Source organism: Brachypodium distachyon, chromosome 1 (genome assembly GCF_000005505.3).
Source record: "Brachypodium distachyon strain Bd21 chromosome 1, Brachypodium_distachyon_v3.0, whole genome shotgun sequence".
NCBI classification, from domain to species: domain Eukaryota; kingdom Viridiplantae; phylum Streptophyta; class Magnoliopsida; order Poales; family Poaceae; genus Brachypodium; species Brachypodium distachyon.
The window spans coordinates 73,877,373-73,891,189 of record NC_016131.3 but is presented as its reverse complement, the minus strand read 5'-3'; the positions used below and the strand labels follow the sequence as shown (position 1 = coordinate 73,891,189).

General features: G+C 52.2%; 3 protein-coding genes across 3 annotated transcripts; all 3 read right to left on the bottom strand.

Moving 5' to 3' along the window:
* Positions 1-901: 901 nt before the first annotated feature.
* LOC100845936 lies at positions 902-2,939 on the bottom strand. Its single transcript, XM_003558909.4, has 4 exons — positions 2,683-2,939; positions 1,977-2,224; positions 1,708-1,888; positions 902-1,249 (listed from the first exon to the last, which is right to left on the bottom strand). Exons 1-4 carry the CDS (start codon positions 2,893-2,895, stop codon positions 1,127-1,129), a joined length of 765 nt encoding a protein of 254 aa, XP_003558957.1. The 5' UTR covers positions 2,896-2,939; the 3' UTR covers positions 902-1,126.
* Positions 2,940-3,544: 605 nt separating this feature from the next.
* Positions 3,545-7,407, bottom strand: LOC100844538 (phospholipase D beta 1). Its single transcript, XM_003562131.3, has 10 exons — positions 6,466-7,407; positions 6,162-6,278; positions 5,844-6,038; positions 5,460-5,708; positions 5,319-5,387; positions 5,081-5,228; positions 4,774-4,922; positions 4,485-4,655; positions 4,162-4,359; positions 3,545-4,058 (listed from the first exon to the last, which is right to left on the bottom strand). The coding sequence occupies exons 1-10, from the start codon at positions 7,405-7,407 to the stop codon at positions 3,759-3,761; spliced, it is 2,538 nt and encodes an 845-aa protein (XP_003562179.1). The 3' UTR covers positions 3,545-3,758.
* A 2,765-nt stretch (positions 7,408-10,172) lies between these two features.
* On the bottom strand, positions 10,173-12,934 carry LOC100844239 (subtilisin-like protease SBT1.2). Its single transcript, XM_014897804.2, has one exon. It carries the CDS (start codon positions 12,754-12,756, stop codon positions 10,462-10,464), a length of 2,295 nt encoding a protein of 764 aa, XP_014753290.1. The 5' UTR covers positions 12,757-12,934; the 3' UTR covers positions 10,173-10,461.
* Between the last annotated feature and the right edge of the window lie 883 nt (positions 12,935-13,817).

Sequence of the window (13,817 nt, the reverse complement as noted above, 5' to 3'; positions counted from 1 at the left end):
AATTCTTTAGAAATTCTGTAGCAGCAAGTGCTAGTACAGAAAATTCTTTAGATTTTTCTATAAACTTTGTCAAAGGACTTCTTACATTTAGGAACAGAGGGAACATTTCATATACTTGCTATCTAGGTACTTGTTCTAGCTTTGCCCACTTACATCTGGATGCATTTTCAGTCTTGCACATGAAGAAGTAATACTCTTCAATATACTTTGCTATCTAGGTGTACGTTCTATCTTTTCAGTACTCAATATAAACTGTTGACACTTTGGAATGTAAACTGATTATATAAAAAATCAAACCATTGTACTACATTGCCCTCAGAGCATGTTTTATTTTGCAGTTTTTTGTTTCACTTTGGCACTACCCTGCTCGACTGCTCGTGACAAAAAACCAGCGGAAGCTTTCATTTGTCAAGGTTCCTCCAGACATCGAAGGAAGAAAAGGTTCATCAAGACATCCAAGGAAGAAGTGTGAATGTTGGTGCTGCTTCTGCTCCAGGAAAAATAGGGGTTATATTTCTATTGTTAAGAAAGTCTGCCATTTTTAAACTTTTGTGTTGGGCCATGACCACCGGATTCATAAAAATTACGTAGATATCAAATGTTACCTGACTGCAGCAGAACAGTGGTGTTGGAATAGGCAAGATATGTTTGCCATTTCGCTTTTAGTTACTCAACCATAACTATGTCGTTCTGTGCATGTGTGGACGCCTGACGGTCACTGACTGTTCTGCTCTGTTCTTATAACTGGTGTTATTTTGTTACTTTTGTGTTCATCATTTGCAAGCTCACGATTGCTGTTCGGCATACATTTGGTTTATTGGACATGGCATAGCAAAAATAGATGTTCTGATTTTGTTAAGCTCGCTTCTTCTCACTGTCAAGCTGCATGTAATAATGGCTTAAAAAGTAACTGTAGTCAACTTTGCAGATAACAAATAACACCTTAACAGCAAATGCAGTGACGTTTTAGCTAAAACACAAACTTGATATCAGATCATTTCCAAAATTGCAACAGCAGTTTACAGATCTCTTATACAACAGAAATCAGCTGTCAAGTTTGCCCTATGTGTGAGGCTTCTGTCTCCACGGCTATGGAATATCTTGAGTCCTTGGATTACTTATTCAGCTATGCAAATACAACATCCGAACGGAGCACGTACTTGACATTCTTTTTGACAACGCGGGCTTCGTGCAGCATGCATCTGGCACCATGTAGGTGGAGTAGAGCCATACCTTGCACTGGAGCAACCTACATGCACGTAACCTGAGATTAACAACAGCTTGGCAGTGGCAGCATCATTAAGAGGGAAGTGACAAGATATAATTATGCAAGAACAAAACTGTCGGTTTCACAGATTTTTCACACATCTTCTCAAATGGGATATCTCATAACTGGGAACCATGTATGATCTCTTCGGTTTTCTACAATCTAATACGAGGTAATTAATAACCCAAGAGAATTCAGTCATCATACAGTAAATTTGTGAATCTCACACTGTTTCTTGACATACTTCTCCATTTCCACTTGTATGGATAACAGCTAATCAGATGTCTACGTGTGTGCAAATTGATTTCAATCTTCACTACCAGATAAATTAATATGTGCGACAAACAGAAACACATGGCATAATGTGTATCCTTACCACTAGCACCAGTTTTCCACAAGAGAGGAAATGGTTGAGAAATAAACTTGGAGTCAGTAAGTACCTCAGCAACAATTCCTCCCCGGTGATCATAGAAGACAGTCTCCCCTCCAACAAGAGCTTGTGAATCTTTTGCGCTTCCCTTACCAGAAAGGTATATCAACAATGTATATTGTGTCCTACAACCATCCCCAAGGTTGACGCTCTCATCAATGTGCCTGCCAAAGCGTTGACCTTCAACGTACCTGTAAGCAACAATGTTCAGCAACTAAACATGTCCAACAGTGCAATACTAACACATCAGATCTCTGTTCAGACACTAATAGTATATACCTGTAAAATCTGATATTTGGATTTAAGCCGGTTGCTACTTTGCCGGCGATGTTGATATCCAAGAATATTCTGTTTATCCCTGATTCCCACATGGTTTGAGCAAGCAAGGGATCTGTGACAGATATCCGGTCATTATCTCTATAAGCCTCCCCCTTGAGCGGCCCAAGGCTGCCCTGGTGCGTGAAGCCCATAGATTCAGCGGCATCGACGAAAGCCTTCGCCTCAGCAGAAGTGAGGAAATTCAGGACCTATGTCAAGTGTGTAAGTGGCCCATAAGTAACACGATCAACTAAAGGTAAATTCAACACAATGTCATGCCAATTTAGGAGCCTTCTTCTAGTCTTGTACCATTCATTCCTCATCGAACTACAAGTCTAGAAGATCACTCTAGATCAATGTCATCTTTCAGAAAACAGCTCCTTGGTGTCCGAGAGATATATCACATCATATAATTACTTATCGCATAATATAGTTAATCTACCCGCACTTGCTAGCTAGCTAGCATTTTTTTTTCCAGTAGTGGCATGGCAAAATTGGGTACAGCATAATAGTCGCTCCTATATGCTGCTCAGCAGCGTCGTCGGTGCTAGATAGTAATCCACACCCAGCAGCAACAGATCGAGCTACAGGACGACGGAAGCAAACACGGGGTAGGCGGAACACGGAATACCTAACTTAATTGGGTCAAAAGAGGGGGGTGGCTTACGGTGAGGAGCTGGGTGCCCTTGAGGCGATTGATCTGGAGGTCCTTCTTGGGCTTTATCGCCGGCCATGCCCCGCCGCCGCCGCCGCTGCTGCTGGCGCCGCCTTTCTTCGCCTTCTTGGCCGCGGAGGATTTCTTCTGCGGAGCGCCGTCCCCGACCGCCGCGGGTTGGTCCATGGGTGGTCGCCTCTTTCGGCTCGATGCCGGTGGTGGCATCAGGCTGTGAAGCTAGCAGGTGCGGGTTGGACTTGGACCCAGGCCGGTTGGGTCAGCCACAGCCAGGAAATGTTAATACTCCTACTAATAACAAAATAAAATTTTAAGAGAACGCTCAAAACAAATGAAATTTTAAGAGAATTTTCAGCGTGAATTAACTTTGTACACGTCTAAGGTAAGTGCTTGAGTTGAATCTTAAAAAAAAACTATATATGCGTGTGTAAAACATGAACACGTATACGTACCCAGTGCAAAAGATACAAAATGTTCAACTTAGACACAAGTATAACTGCGACAAAAAAAAATTTACACCACAAGGACGATAATTATTTTTGCAAGTATACTGTCACCAAAATTCTAAAATCAAGTGCCACCATTAAATATACTTTTATAGAAAAAAATCAATTTTATATTCTTTTCTTTCTCTATTAATTAACAACCATTTTTCACATAATTAGATATTCAGTCAATCTCCATACAATACAGAGGCGGAGACAAGCCCGAGCCAAGGGAGGCATGGGCTGGGGCTTGAACATATTATTTTTTTTGCTAAATTGTGATAATTTGAACTTTGATCTGGGACTAATTTTCTTTTCTTAGTCATATACACGCCACTCATACAGTACCCACCGACGGCTTGCACGCCCTGTTAAGAAAACATCGCACAACGGCATCAGAACAACCTTTGAATTCTTCTTCTACTCTCTCTTTTTTTTAACAGCGTTTCTTCTTCTACTCTATCCTAGCAGCAGAGGATCCAGCAAAATACACATAAAAAAGGGGAAATTTGATATTCTCATCGCTTTCTAAAACAAAAGAACTACTCGGTACAAAATGATCCGCAGACATTCCCGCTCATATAGTCATATGGTGAGATTCTCCTGGATGTTGAGGAAGGAGCCGCAGATGTTGCCGCCGAGGTCCGGGAACGCGGCGCAGCCGGGCAGCGGCGCCACCTTCCCCTCTCGGTCGACGCCGACGGGGTACTTGAGCAGGTGCCCCCTCAACTCCCTCACCTCCTCCTCCTCCGACACGAACCTTCTCCAGTTCTCCTCCCCGATCCCCCGCACCCGCCGCACGCACTCCACGCTCTCCGGCCGCTCGAACCCCTCCTCCACCGCCCCCATGTGCTCCGCCCACAGCGACATCCTGTACCCGTAGATCTGCAGGTACAAAAGAGAGTGTGGATTCAGCCGGGGGTTGCGCACGAACCCTACTAGAGGTGTGATCTGTCGAATTGGGGGTTTGATTGAGGGGATTGGTTGCCTGTCCGCGGGGGGCAGAGAGCATGTTGGCCCAGGTGTACTGGGGCTGGTACGCGCCCATGGCGATCTCGGTGTCCCGGGTCCCTTCCATGGACCTCTGGTTGATGTTGGCCGACCCGATGATCACGTACTCGTCGTCCACGATCATGCCCTTGGAGTGCACGTACACCATGAATCTCCTGTTCTTCCTCGATTGATCCTGAAAGCCACATGTGTTGAAACAAAAATCAAGTATGAGTTGAGCGTATTTTTTTTCAGAAATTAAGACCAGCAGCTTGCTGCAGGATGAAACATGATTGATTGTGCCATGGATTGCAGTCTTGCCTGAGGATTGCTGGCTGAAAATGGTCCGCTGGATGTGCCAGGAGTTTCCTCGGCTTCGCGGTTGCCGAGGCAGAAGAAGTTGAGGTAATCCTGTGGCTCATATTTACCATCCAGGCCTACTTCTTTCAGAGCCCCATAGATTATCTCATACATCATTTGCATTGTTTTTTTCTACAATGAACAAAACGAGACATATGAATTGGATTACACCATTGGAAGTTGCTACACTTAGAGGGAAGTATAGTAAATAAAGAAGATTAGAGGCACTCAGAGAGATGAAGAACCTAACCTGCCAATACAGAATTCTCTGTGTAGGAGCACCAGTAGGGTTGCCCTCAGGCCACATTGGAATTATTATATACGCCGAAAATCTCTCGTTTGCATAAATCTTGTTAGCAATTTTGAGGGCTATTTCAATTGGTATTAAATTATTTGCACCTGCAAAAAAAACAATATCAGAGTCATGGTTTATGAAGAAATTGGGCATATTTCTTGCTGGCATGATGTAGGAAAAATATGAAGGGGCCAGGAAAATATTCAGACAGCTGGGAAGCGATAAGATGAAAAGAACACTGTGGTATTAATTCTATGCTTACCAACATCTGTGTGTGAATCCCAGTTAAAGGAAGAACCAAGGAAATACTGATTTTCAATATATATGAAGTGTTGGGCTGCTCGGATGGCAGTAACGTAAGCTGTATGTATGCTCGTATCGATTAGTACATTTTTCCCGCAAACAAGATTCTGCCAGCATGAACAAAAGGCTTATCTCAGGTAAAGATGATATCAAGTTGTGAACATAATATGGTGCTGTGAAAACTGTATTTCGGTTACCTTACTGGTTGCTTCTCGTGGATCTTTTGGAAAAGCTTTGACAGAGTTTGAATCAATAGATCGGAAGATCTGCACTCAAAAGGTAAAAAAAATTCAATCGCTCAAAAGGAGTCTATGGCAATAGACTACTAGCAATCATACCTGAACATCCCATCTTTCTGGATCTCTGTCACTTGCATAGATTTCATCGTCAATAGCTACAATCTCAGGTATCCTCTCGATCCAGAGCAATGTATCATTACATGCTTTTGATAACTTCTTAGCTCCGCTGCGTTTGGACGCCTTTAACCAGCGCTCCTCAAAGTTTTTCAGGACATCAAAAGCTGCTGGACCATCAATCTTGGAATGCAAATCATGCCATGGTTCTCTCGGGCCACGGGCATCAAGTACCTGCATAAAATCGACACATACTTAGACTTGGAAGTGACACATGAAAATCCAGCAAAGTTCAGTTCTTTACTTTTGTCGTTGCTAGCACAGTAAAGATCAGAGATTGTTCCAAGGCAACAGAAGAGCAATCCTCACCGCGAAGTTTGGGTTATAATAATCATCCTTGTGCAATGTCTGAAGAGTGCGAAATAGTGGGTGCCTTGGAGTATCATATCGGCCGCCACACAAATCAAGTCCTCCGACGAAAGCAACTATTTTCCGTTTACCATTTCCGGCATCGGCATCCACAATCACCGTTTTCTGATGGTGAGTAAAAATGGTTCCTGTCTCCTGGTTTCCAGTAGTTACCACCATCAGTACATTGACCCAGAGAAAGTGGAAATTGTGTGGCGGTGGATGCTGTGACATTATAAGAGTTTATTTGTTAAGTTGAATGAATAGAACTAGTACAACCTGTTGCTTCACCCAGCTGTGCCTTTTCCCAGCAGCTCTTGGGCAGAGCAGTATCTGAACCGAAGAATGCCTGAAAAACCTCCGTGTCTCCTCATCCCGTGTACCCATGTAACCTTCCTACACATGACAATTATAATGTCATAATTTACATGGACAAAAATATATTCCAAACAAATCTCTCAGTCCAAAGTTTTCCTAATCATGACATCATCAAATGAACCCAAAGTTTGGAGCAGAATTCAGTTAAACCAAGCACATATAGAAACAGCTCAAAAAAAAGCATGTATAGAAATGCAACATATACCATCTGGATACCAAGGACGCTCCTGGAGGTCGGATCATCCCAGACGAGCAGCAGCACCCTGACCCCCTCCTGCGACTTCCTCTTGAGCAGATCGCCCAGCGACCTCGCCTTCTCCCCACCGACATCACCGTCCCTAACCAAATGTATCGTGTGGAACACCGACCATCCGGTGATATAAACAAGCTTCGTCGCCTTCGACACGGCGTCGTATAAATCCCGCCAGCACTGCCCGTGCCTGTAACACATCGGCGACGCGCCGCCACGGTCATCCCCGAGCTTGATCTCCGGCAAGCACCCGTCGTCAGGCACGTGGGCGTCCTGGTACAGCGTGACCCTCCCGCCACGCCTCAACGGGAAATACGTGTTGGGCACGCCAGGGAAGTCCGGGCCAGCGGTGACCCCGTGGTGATACATGGTGAGCCGGGCCGCGGGGACATACTGCACGGAGAGCCTGAGCATGGCGCAGGGCGCGCACGGCTTCCCCGACGGCTCGAGCAGCAGGTACGCACCCTCGAGCCGTTCCCCGCCGAGCAGGAGCTCGGCGGGGATCGCGACGGCCCCGATGAGCTCGGCGCCAAAGACGTCGCTGTCCTTGACGACGAAGCTGACGGCGGGGGTGGAGTGGGCGACGGGGACGAGGAAGTGCTGTGACCAGGACGGGTTCTCGTCGTCCTGGATGACGTAGGTCCGGGCGACGGTGGCGGAGGCGAGCTGGACGGTGACGTAGGGGTCGCTGGTGGAAGGAGCGCCGGTGGGGGAGGAGCAGGCCGAGAAGCCCAGCAGGCCGCCCATGGTGTTGGAGACGATGTCCTTGTTTGGCAGGTTCCGGGCCTCGTGGATCCAGATGTCCAGGCTGCCGTGGAGCCGGACCGGCCGGTGGGACGACGTCGTCGCGTCGTCCCCCGGCATCCTGCTGCCGCCGTCGTCGTCTTCGTCCGACATCGTCGATCGTCCGTCCGATGATGAGCCGGTGTGGTCGTCGTCCGTTGGTGGATGTTACCAGCCTCACTCCGGTGATCTCCCCACGCGTAGCGTCTGCATGCTTTGCTTGCTCGGCCGTGAGTGTCGCTAGCTCTTGTGTCCGCCCTACTCCTCCGGCCCGTTGTTCGCTGCGTCTGTGCTGCTGGATCGCTGCTTTCCGTCCTGAAATGTAGGGACTAGGGGGTGCATGCATGCATGGTGGTCGGGACGATTTAATTGGGCGGGAAACAGCGATTCTGGTACGTCTCCAGGGCCCATGTTACTCCTACGTGGCCTACTGGGCCTGGGCTGGAACTGGAAACTGCGTTGAAGCCAGCCCGTGTGCAGAAGAAGAAGCAAAGACCATTGAGCAGTCTCTCTCTTCCCTCTCTGGAAGTCTGGATTTGAAAACAGGAGGGCGCCGCTTGGCACGTTTTGTTTCTGTCCTGGTGTCCTGGAACGCACAGCTGCACTGCACCGCACAGCGCGGGTGGGACCGTCGTGGCAGCAGCACGGTGCACGGATCAGTGGATGACGCGCTGGCGCCGCCCGTGCGTGCATGCGTACGCCCGACTCGATTTCGTTTGATTCGTCAACATCTTCCCTGACGCCATTCCGGCTCTCTCTCCTTGCTTATCCGCCCGCCGGTAGTACGGCCAGGATTACACGCACGCACGAGAGCAGCGGCAGCAGCAGCCGAACACGACCTGTTCATCCCGTGGTCCACTCATCCGCCCGCCTAGCCCACACTACAGACAAGCCAGAGCCTGGCCCCAGGCTCTCACATCTACAGCGTACAACAACCCGTGGCTCGACTCCATAGTTATAACTTACCAGAGATACATACCAATACATAGTAACATACTGCTAAACCTACACGCCTGCAGCGCTCGTGTTGCTGATATCGGCCGGCGCCCCGCGTTTTCTTGAATGTTTTCAGAGTGGCCGTAAGTGTTCTTGTACGTGGACCGTGGTGCTGCCTTTTCGTCGCAAGCTACTGTCAGCAAGAGAACGGGCGGGCATGGAAGCGTAAACCTTTCCCTGAAGACGATAACTTCCTTCTTTTTTTGCAGATACTCCGATCACCGCACTGATGTACTAGTGGTGCCGTTTAATCTGATCATGGGCGATCGTGCGTGCCAGTGGAGAGAGCCGGGACGGACAGAAAGCAAACTAGTGCGTGCAGTGGCTTGTACGCATCTGATGTGTTTCTCTTTTTACTATCTGCTTGTGTGTTCCCGCCTTTCTAGATGGGCGAGCGAGCCAGTGACGTCCAACTCAGACTTTGTTAAAAATTGCAACCTCTCACTTCAGTACTTCACCATGAAACAAACCAACCCCCCGTTTTAATTTGTCGCCATCGCTTGACGTCTCGTGCCCAACTGGGATCCGCTTTCAAAGTTAAGCAGGGGATGAGAGGAATGTCTTGAAAGCGAACGGAACAGCGACAGAAATTCTATCGTGGCAAAAAGGAAGCTTCTCTTTAGACGACAGCCACTTAAAGTTCATGGAGGGATGGATGCGTTGCGCCCTTGGAGACTGGAGTCTAAATCAGCGGCTCCATGAATGACACTCGGTCAGTACAAGTGTTCAAAATAAATCAATATAGGAGTACACCAATTGAGCAAACATACACTTGATCAGGTAACAAACTCTGAGGTGAATAAACAGACGGTAGTTAGATCTTACCCACCAAAGTACTCCGTTACTGTACACTTGATTACTATGCTGTCTGAAGAAACTGCATCTTAGGAGCAACACTAACTCTGAACGGTGAGATCAAGTAATCTGCCTTGCGACACTGTAAAATTTCAGCGGATTATTTGTACCGTGAAACCGATAGTGCGGCTTTCACAGAGAGCGTACGGAAGAATCCTTTTTTTTTTGTTAGAGAATCTACGGATGGAACAATGTACGTAGGAACAGTGTGACTGCTTCAGTTGCCGCGTCAGGCAGGCGCCCAGCTTTTGTGTGAGTGTGTGCAGCACGGTGCTCACAGCAAGCAAATGAACCCCCCACAGGCAGGCTAGGGAAAGAAAATTTTATTTTCTGTGTCGTCATCATCCTAGCGTGAACTTTCAAAAAGGAAAAAGAAAAGGGTGAACCTAGCAATACTACTGCTACTGCTGCAGTACTGCTTCTGCTGCTACTCCAGCAGGAAATAGCCTTAAACGAGGATTTAATGGCCCTTGTACAATGCAGAGACGTAGTATGAAATAAAGTCAGCACGAACGCGTCTTGTTTAATTGACGCAGGCAGGCAGGCAGGCTAGCTAGATAGGCACACAGCACACTGCTCATCTCCCTGCTATGTTGCGTCCCTCATTAAAACCCACACGTTTGTTTACTCCTCGTCCTGTGGCGCTTCCTGGCTGGCAACACGGCTGCCGGCGCTCGAGCACTGCCTCACTGTTTTACTGCACCCGTCCGTCCTGTGGTGAATATATCCGTGATCTCTGTGATCTCTGTAGCTGTACTGCAAATCTAAATGCTAAATAAAGCCTCCGTTTTTCAGGCTAAACGCGTTGGGTCGGATCATTAGCCACTGTACTGTAACCCCAGTCGATCTTAAAACGTTGTGGGAGCAATTAACACCGGCGGGAGCAGCTATCCCAGTCGCCCTGCCTACGTGCAATGCAACAGAAACGCCCGATCCGTTTCTCTTTTCCCTCAAGAACAGAAGGAAACGGCAAAATTTCTCTGTTGAGGTATGGAACAGAGTCAGACAGACAGAGAGACCGAGACGCATTTCACGAGCTAAAATAAAATCGAGGATTATTTCTCAGTATATACATACACGCAGCACCGATTGATGAGCGTTGCAGCCGAGCTGGCTGCAACGTCATCGTCGTAGCAGTGCGTACGCCTAAATCGACCGCGTGCGCCAGCAGCCTATACAAACGAACAACCTTTCCATGTCACACGCGGCAACGTACGCATGCGCGCACACGTACGCAGGCCACGTCTAAATTAATCCCCTTCCTTCCGTCCTTCGCACCGGCGAAAGGTGACGCCTTGAACACCAGGCAAGGCAAGCCTAGGCGACGGCCGCAGGCTTGGCCCGCGGTATCACGATGGGGCTCCTGACGACGTGCAGCTTGTCCTGGGACACCCACCGCAGGTTCCCCTCGGCGCCGCCCACGGCCGGCTGCTTCCCGGCGGCCCACCGCAGCGTCACCGTGAAGATCTGCCTCTCGTAGGCCCTGGTGAATCGCAGCATTGGGGGACGCACGGTCACTGACACCTCCTTGGGCATGTCCACGACGGCCGTGTACACCGAGCCCGCGTTGCCGACGTTGGTCACCTTGCGGCGGACGGTGATGGGCTGCGACAGCAGCTTGACGACCATCGACGGGTAGTTGAGCTCCGCTTCCGTGATGGCCTTCAGCTTGGCGCAGGCGACCCGGCGGTGGGTGATCTCCCTCACGCCGTCGTCCCCGTACCCGAGCCCGCAGAGGTACGGGATGTAGTCGTTGGGGGCGAGGTCGTACACCAGCCCGGGGTCCGCGGCGCGCCCCGGGTTCACGTACCCGGCGCCCATGGCGTAGGAACTCGCCTTCCGGTACTGCTCGTCCTTGATCGGCACGCCGGCATGGTCCGCCGTGTCGGAGGTGGTCATGAGCGCTGACCGGATCGCCGCGGGCGACCAGGTCGGGTGGAGGGACTTGATGACGGCGGCGATGCCGCTCAGGTGCGGCGCGGACATGGACGTGCCGGACTCCATGAAGAAGGGGAGGCTGGCGTCGTCGGCGAACTCCGGGTGCATCTCGCTCGGCGCCCACGCGGCCAGGATGTTCATCCCGGGCCCCGTGATGTCCGGCTTCAGGATGCCCGGGCTGGCCTTGCTCGGCCCGCGGGACGAGAAGAAAGCCACGGCCGGCGCCGGGGACGAGCCCATGACCGTGCCTTTGAACGTGATGCTCGCCGTGGGTTTCGGGGTCGATTTGAGGTACGCGGTGAGCTTCGCTCCCGCGGCGTAGCTCACGTGCGACGCCGGCAGCACGTGCGCGTCGGCGAAGGTGGTGTACCCTTCCGTGGCCTTGTTCATCAGGACCATGCCGGCGCCGTTGTACGCGTTCACCGTCTGCCCCTGCGCGACGTGCTCCCCGATGCCACGGCTCTCGCAGAGGACGATCTTGCCGCTCACCGTGTCGGGGAGGGTGGTACATGCGCGGGCGTCCGGGTCGCCGTACGCGCCCGGGAACACGAGCGGCAGCGGGCGGCCGGCGGTGTTGTTCCGGGGCTGGAAGAGGGACTCGCCCTCGAGCTTCTCGCCGTTGCCGAGCGTCACGGTGGTGCGTATCGCGCGGTCCGTGGTGCCCGCCGCGACGGTCAGCATCCACGGCGCGCTGTTGCCCACGGAGCCGGCGACAGGCCCAGCATTGCCGGCCGCGGCGCTGACGAAGATGCCGTGCTCCATGGCCTTATACGTGGCCACGGCCACGAGGTCGTAGTTGAACTGCGCGCCGTCCGAGGCGTCGATGGAGAAGGAGATCACGTCGACGCCGTCCTTCACGGCGGCGTCGAGCCCGGCGACGACGTCCATGATGGAGCAGCGGCTGCGGGAGCACACCTTGTAGATGGCCAGGTGCGCGTGCGGCGCCATGCCGGACGCGGTCCCGTGCGCGTTGCCGCGCACGTCGGCGTTCTGGACGAAGTTGCCGGCCGCCGTGCTGGCCGTGTGCGTGCCGTGGCCGGCGTCGTCCACGGGGGGAGCCGTCGAGTTCACGGACGCGCTGCCGAACGCGCGCGCCCCGATGACCTTGTTGTTGCAGCCACCGGTCCCGGCGACGGCCGTGAACTCGCACGCGCCCTTCCACTTCTTCGGGGGCGGCGGCATGCCGGCGTCGCCGAAGGACGGGTGGCTCGGGAGGATGCCGGTGTCCAGGAGCCCGATGACGACGCCCTTGCCGAACCCGGAGCGGCTCCAGAACCCGTCCTTGCCGAGGTGGAGGCCGAGGAACCCCGGCGAGTGGGTGGTGGCGAGCGGCAGGAATTCCTCCGGGTACAGACGCACGCACCCTGCCTTGTTCCGCAGCTGCTCGGCCTCCTCGTCGCTGAGCCGCGCCGCGAACCCCGACAGCACGTGGCTGTACGAGTAAATGATCCTCGGCCCGTCGCCGGCAGCGGCATCCGATGCCGAGTCCGGCGTGGCGGCCGCCTCCGGCAGGAAGGAGCGGTGCCACTGCTCGACCGGGCCCGTGCTGCCCTCCTCCCGCGGCTCCAGATGCACCACGTAGTTCTTCCGCACCTGCTGCTGTCCATTGCACGCGGCCAGGAGCGGCAGCGCGAAGAAGAAGAGGAACGGGACGCTCGCGAGGCCCCTCGTCATGAGGTGTCGCTCTGGCTCTCAGATAAGCTCTCGCTCGGGTAGGAAAACGAAGAACTGGCTACTGTAGAGCTGGCTGGATTTGATTTTGATTTGGAAGAGAGAAGTGGGGGAGGAGGGGAGACAGTAGAGTGAAGTGTCGTGGCAGCCAGAGGGGGCGAGTGCCGGGGTTTATGTAGGGTGGCCGTGGCAGCGGGTGAGCGAGTGATGGGCGGCACAGGAAGCGCTGGCTGTGAGCTGGAGAGCAGAAGCGGCAGGGCGCACAGAAACACTGCCCATTTTTTTTGAATTCGGTCCCTGCTTTTACTACAACCGTGGGGTTCACGATTACTCCTCTTCGCAGCCCGCTCCGCTCTGCTACTACCAGCCCGTATAGTACGTGCTCCGCTTCCCTGGAAGAGTTTACTTGGCGGTGAGGTGAGGTCATGAACGATTCGCTGCCACGCCTTCATTCACTCGGCTCTGAATTCTCTGAGGCAAGCACTTCACGTAACTCGGGCAGTTAAGGGAGCGGGGGCGCACTCTGGAGGAGTAACTCTTGAGCGCAGCTTTGTGGTACGAAACGGTGGCGTGCTCCGCGGGCACACGCTCCAGGAAACGTCTCCCATTTACTCCGCTGGATTCAAAAAATCCAAAGGCAGTAGTGACGCTCAGTACTGGAGCTGAAATCGAACTCGAAACAGCGAGAGCTTGATTCAAACCGGGTGATGGCAACGGTAGCGGTTCGCGTCGTATTCCAGGTCCAGCGCGTGCGTGCGTTCGGTTTTGGCCACGGTGGGGGCTCCTCCCACTCTCCCAGGTCCCAGGACCCAGCAGGCGAAGGCGACCACCGGCGCGCGGGGCCTACATGTCTGGGACAGGGCTAATGATATCCAGGAGTGGGACCCGGGGTGGAGAGGGGGGTCAATCATTCTTTGACTCGGTGGGCGGGCCGCTTTCGACGACAGATGTCTGAGCCGGGAAGCGGTTCTCGATAATGTTGGGCGGAACTCGCTTGTCGCTTTTGCGTGCGCGGAAAAAGAAAAAGAATGGCAGGATCGAAAGGGAATATAGAATTTGGGGGG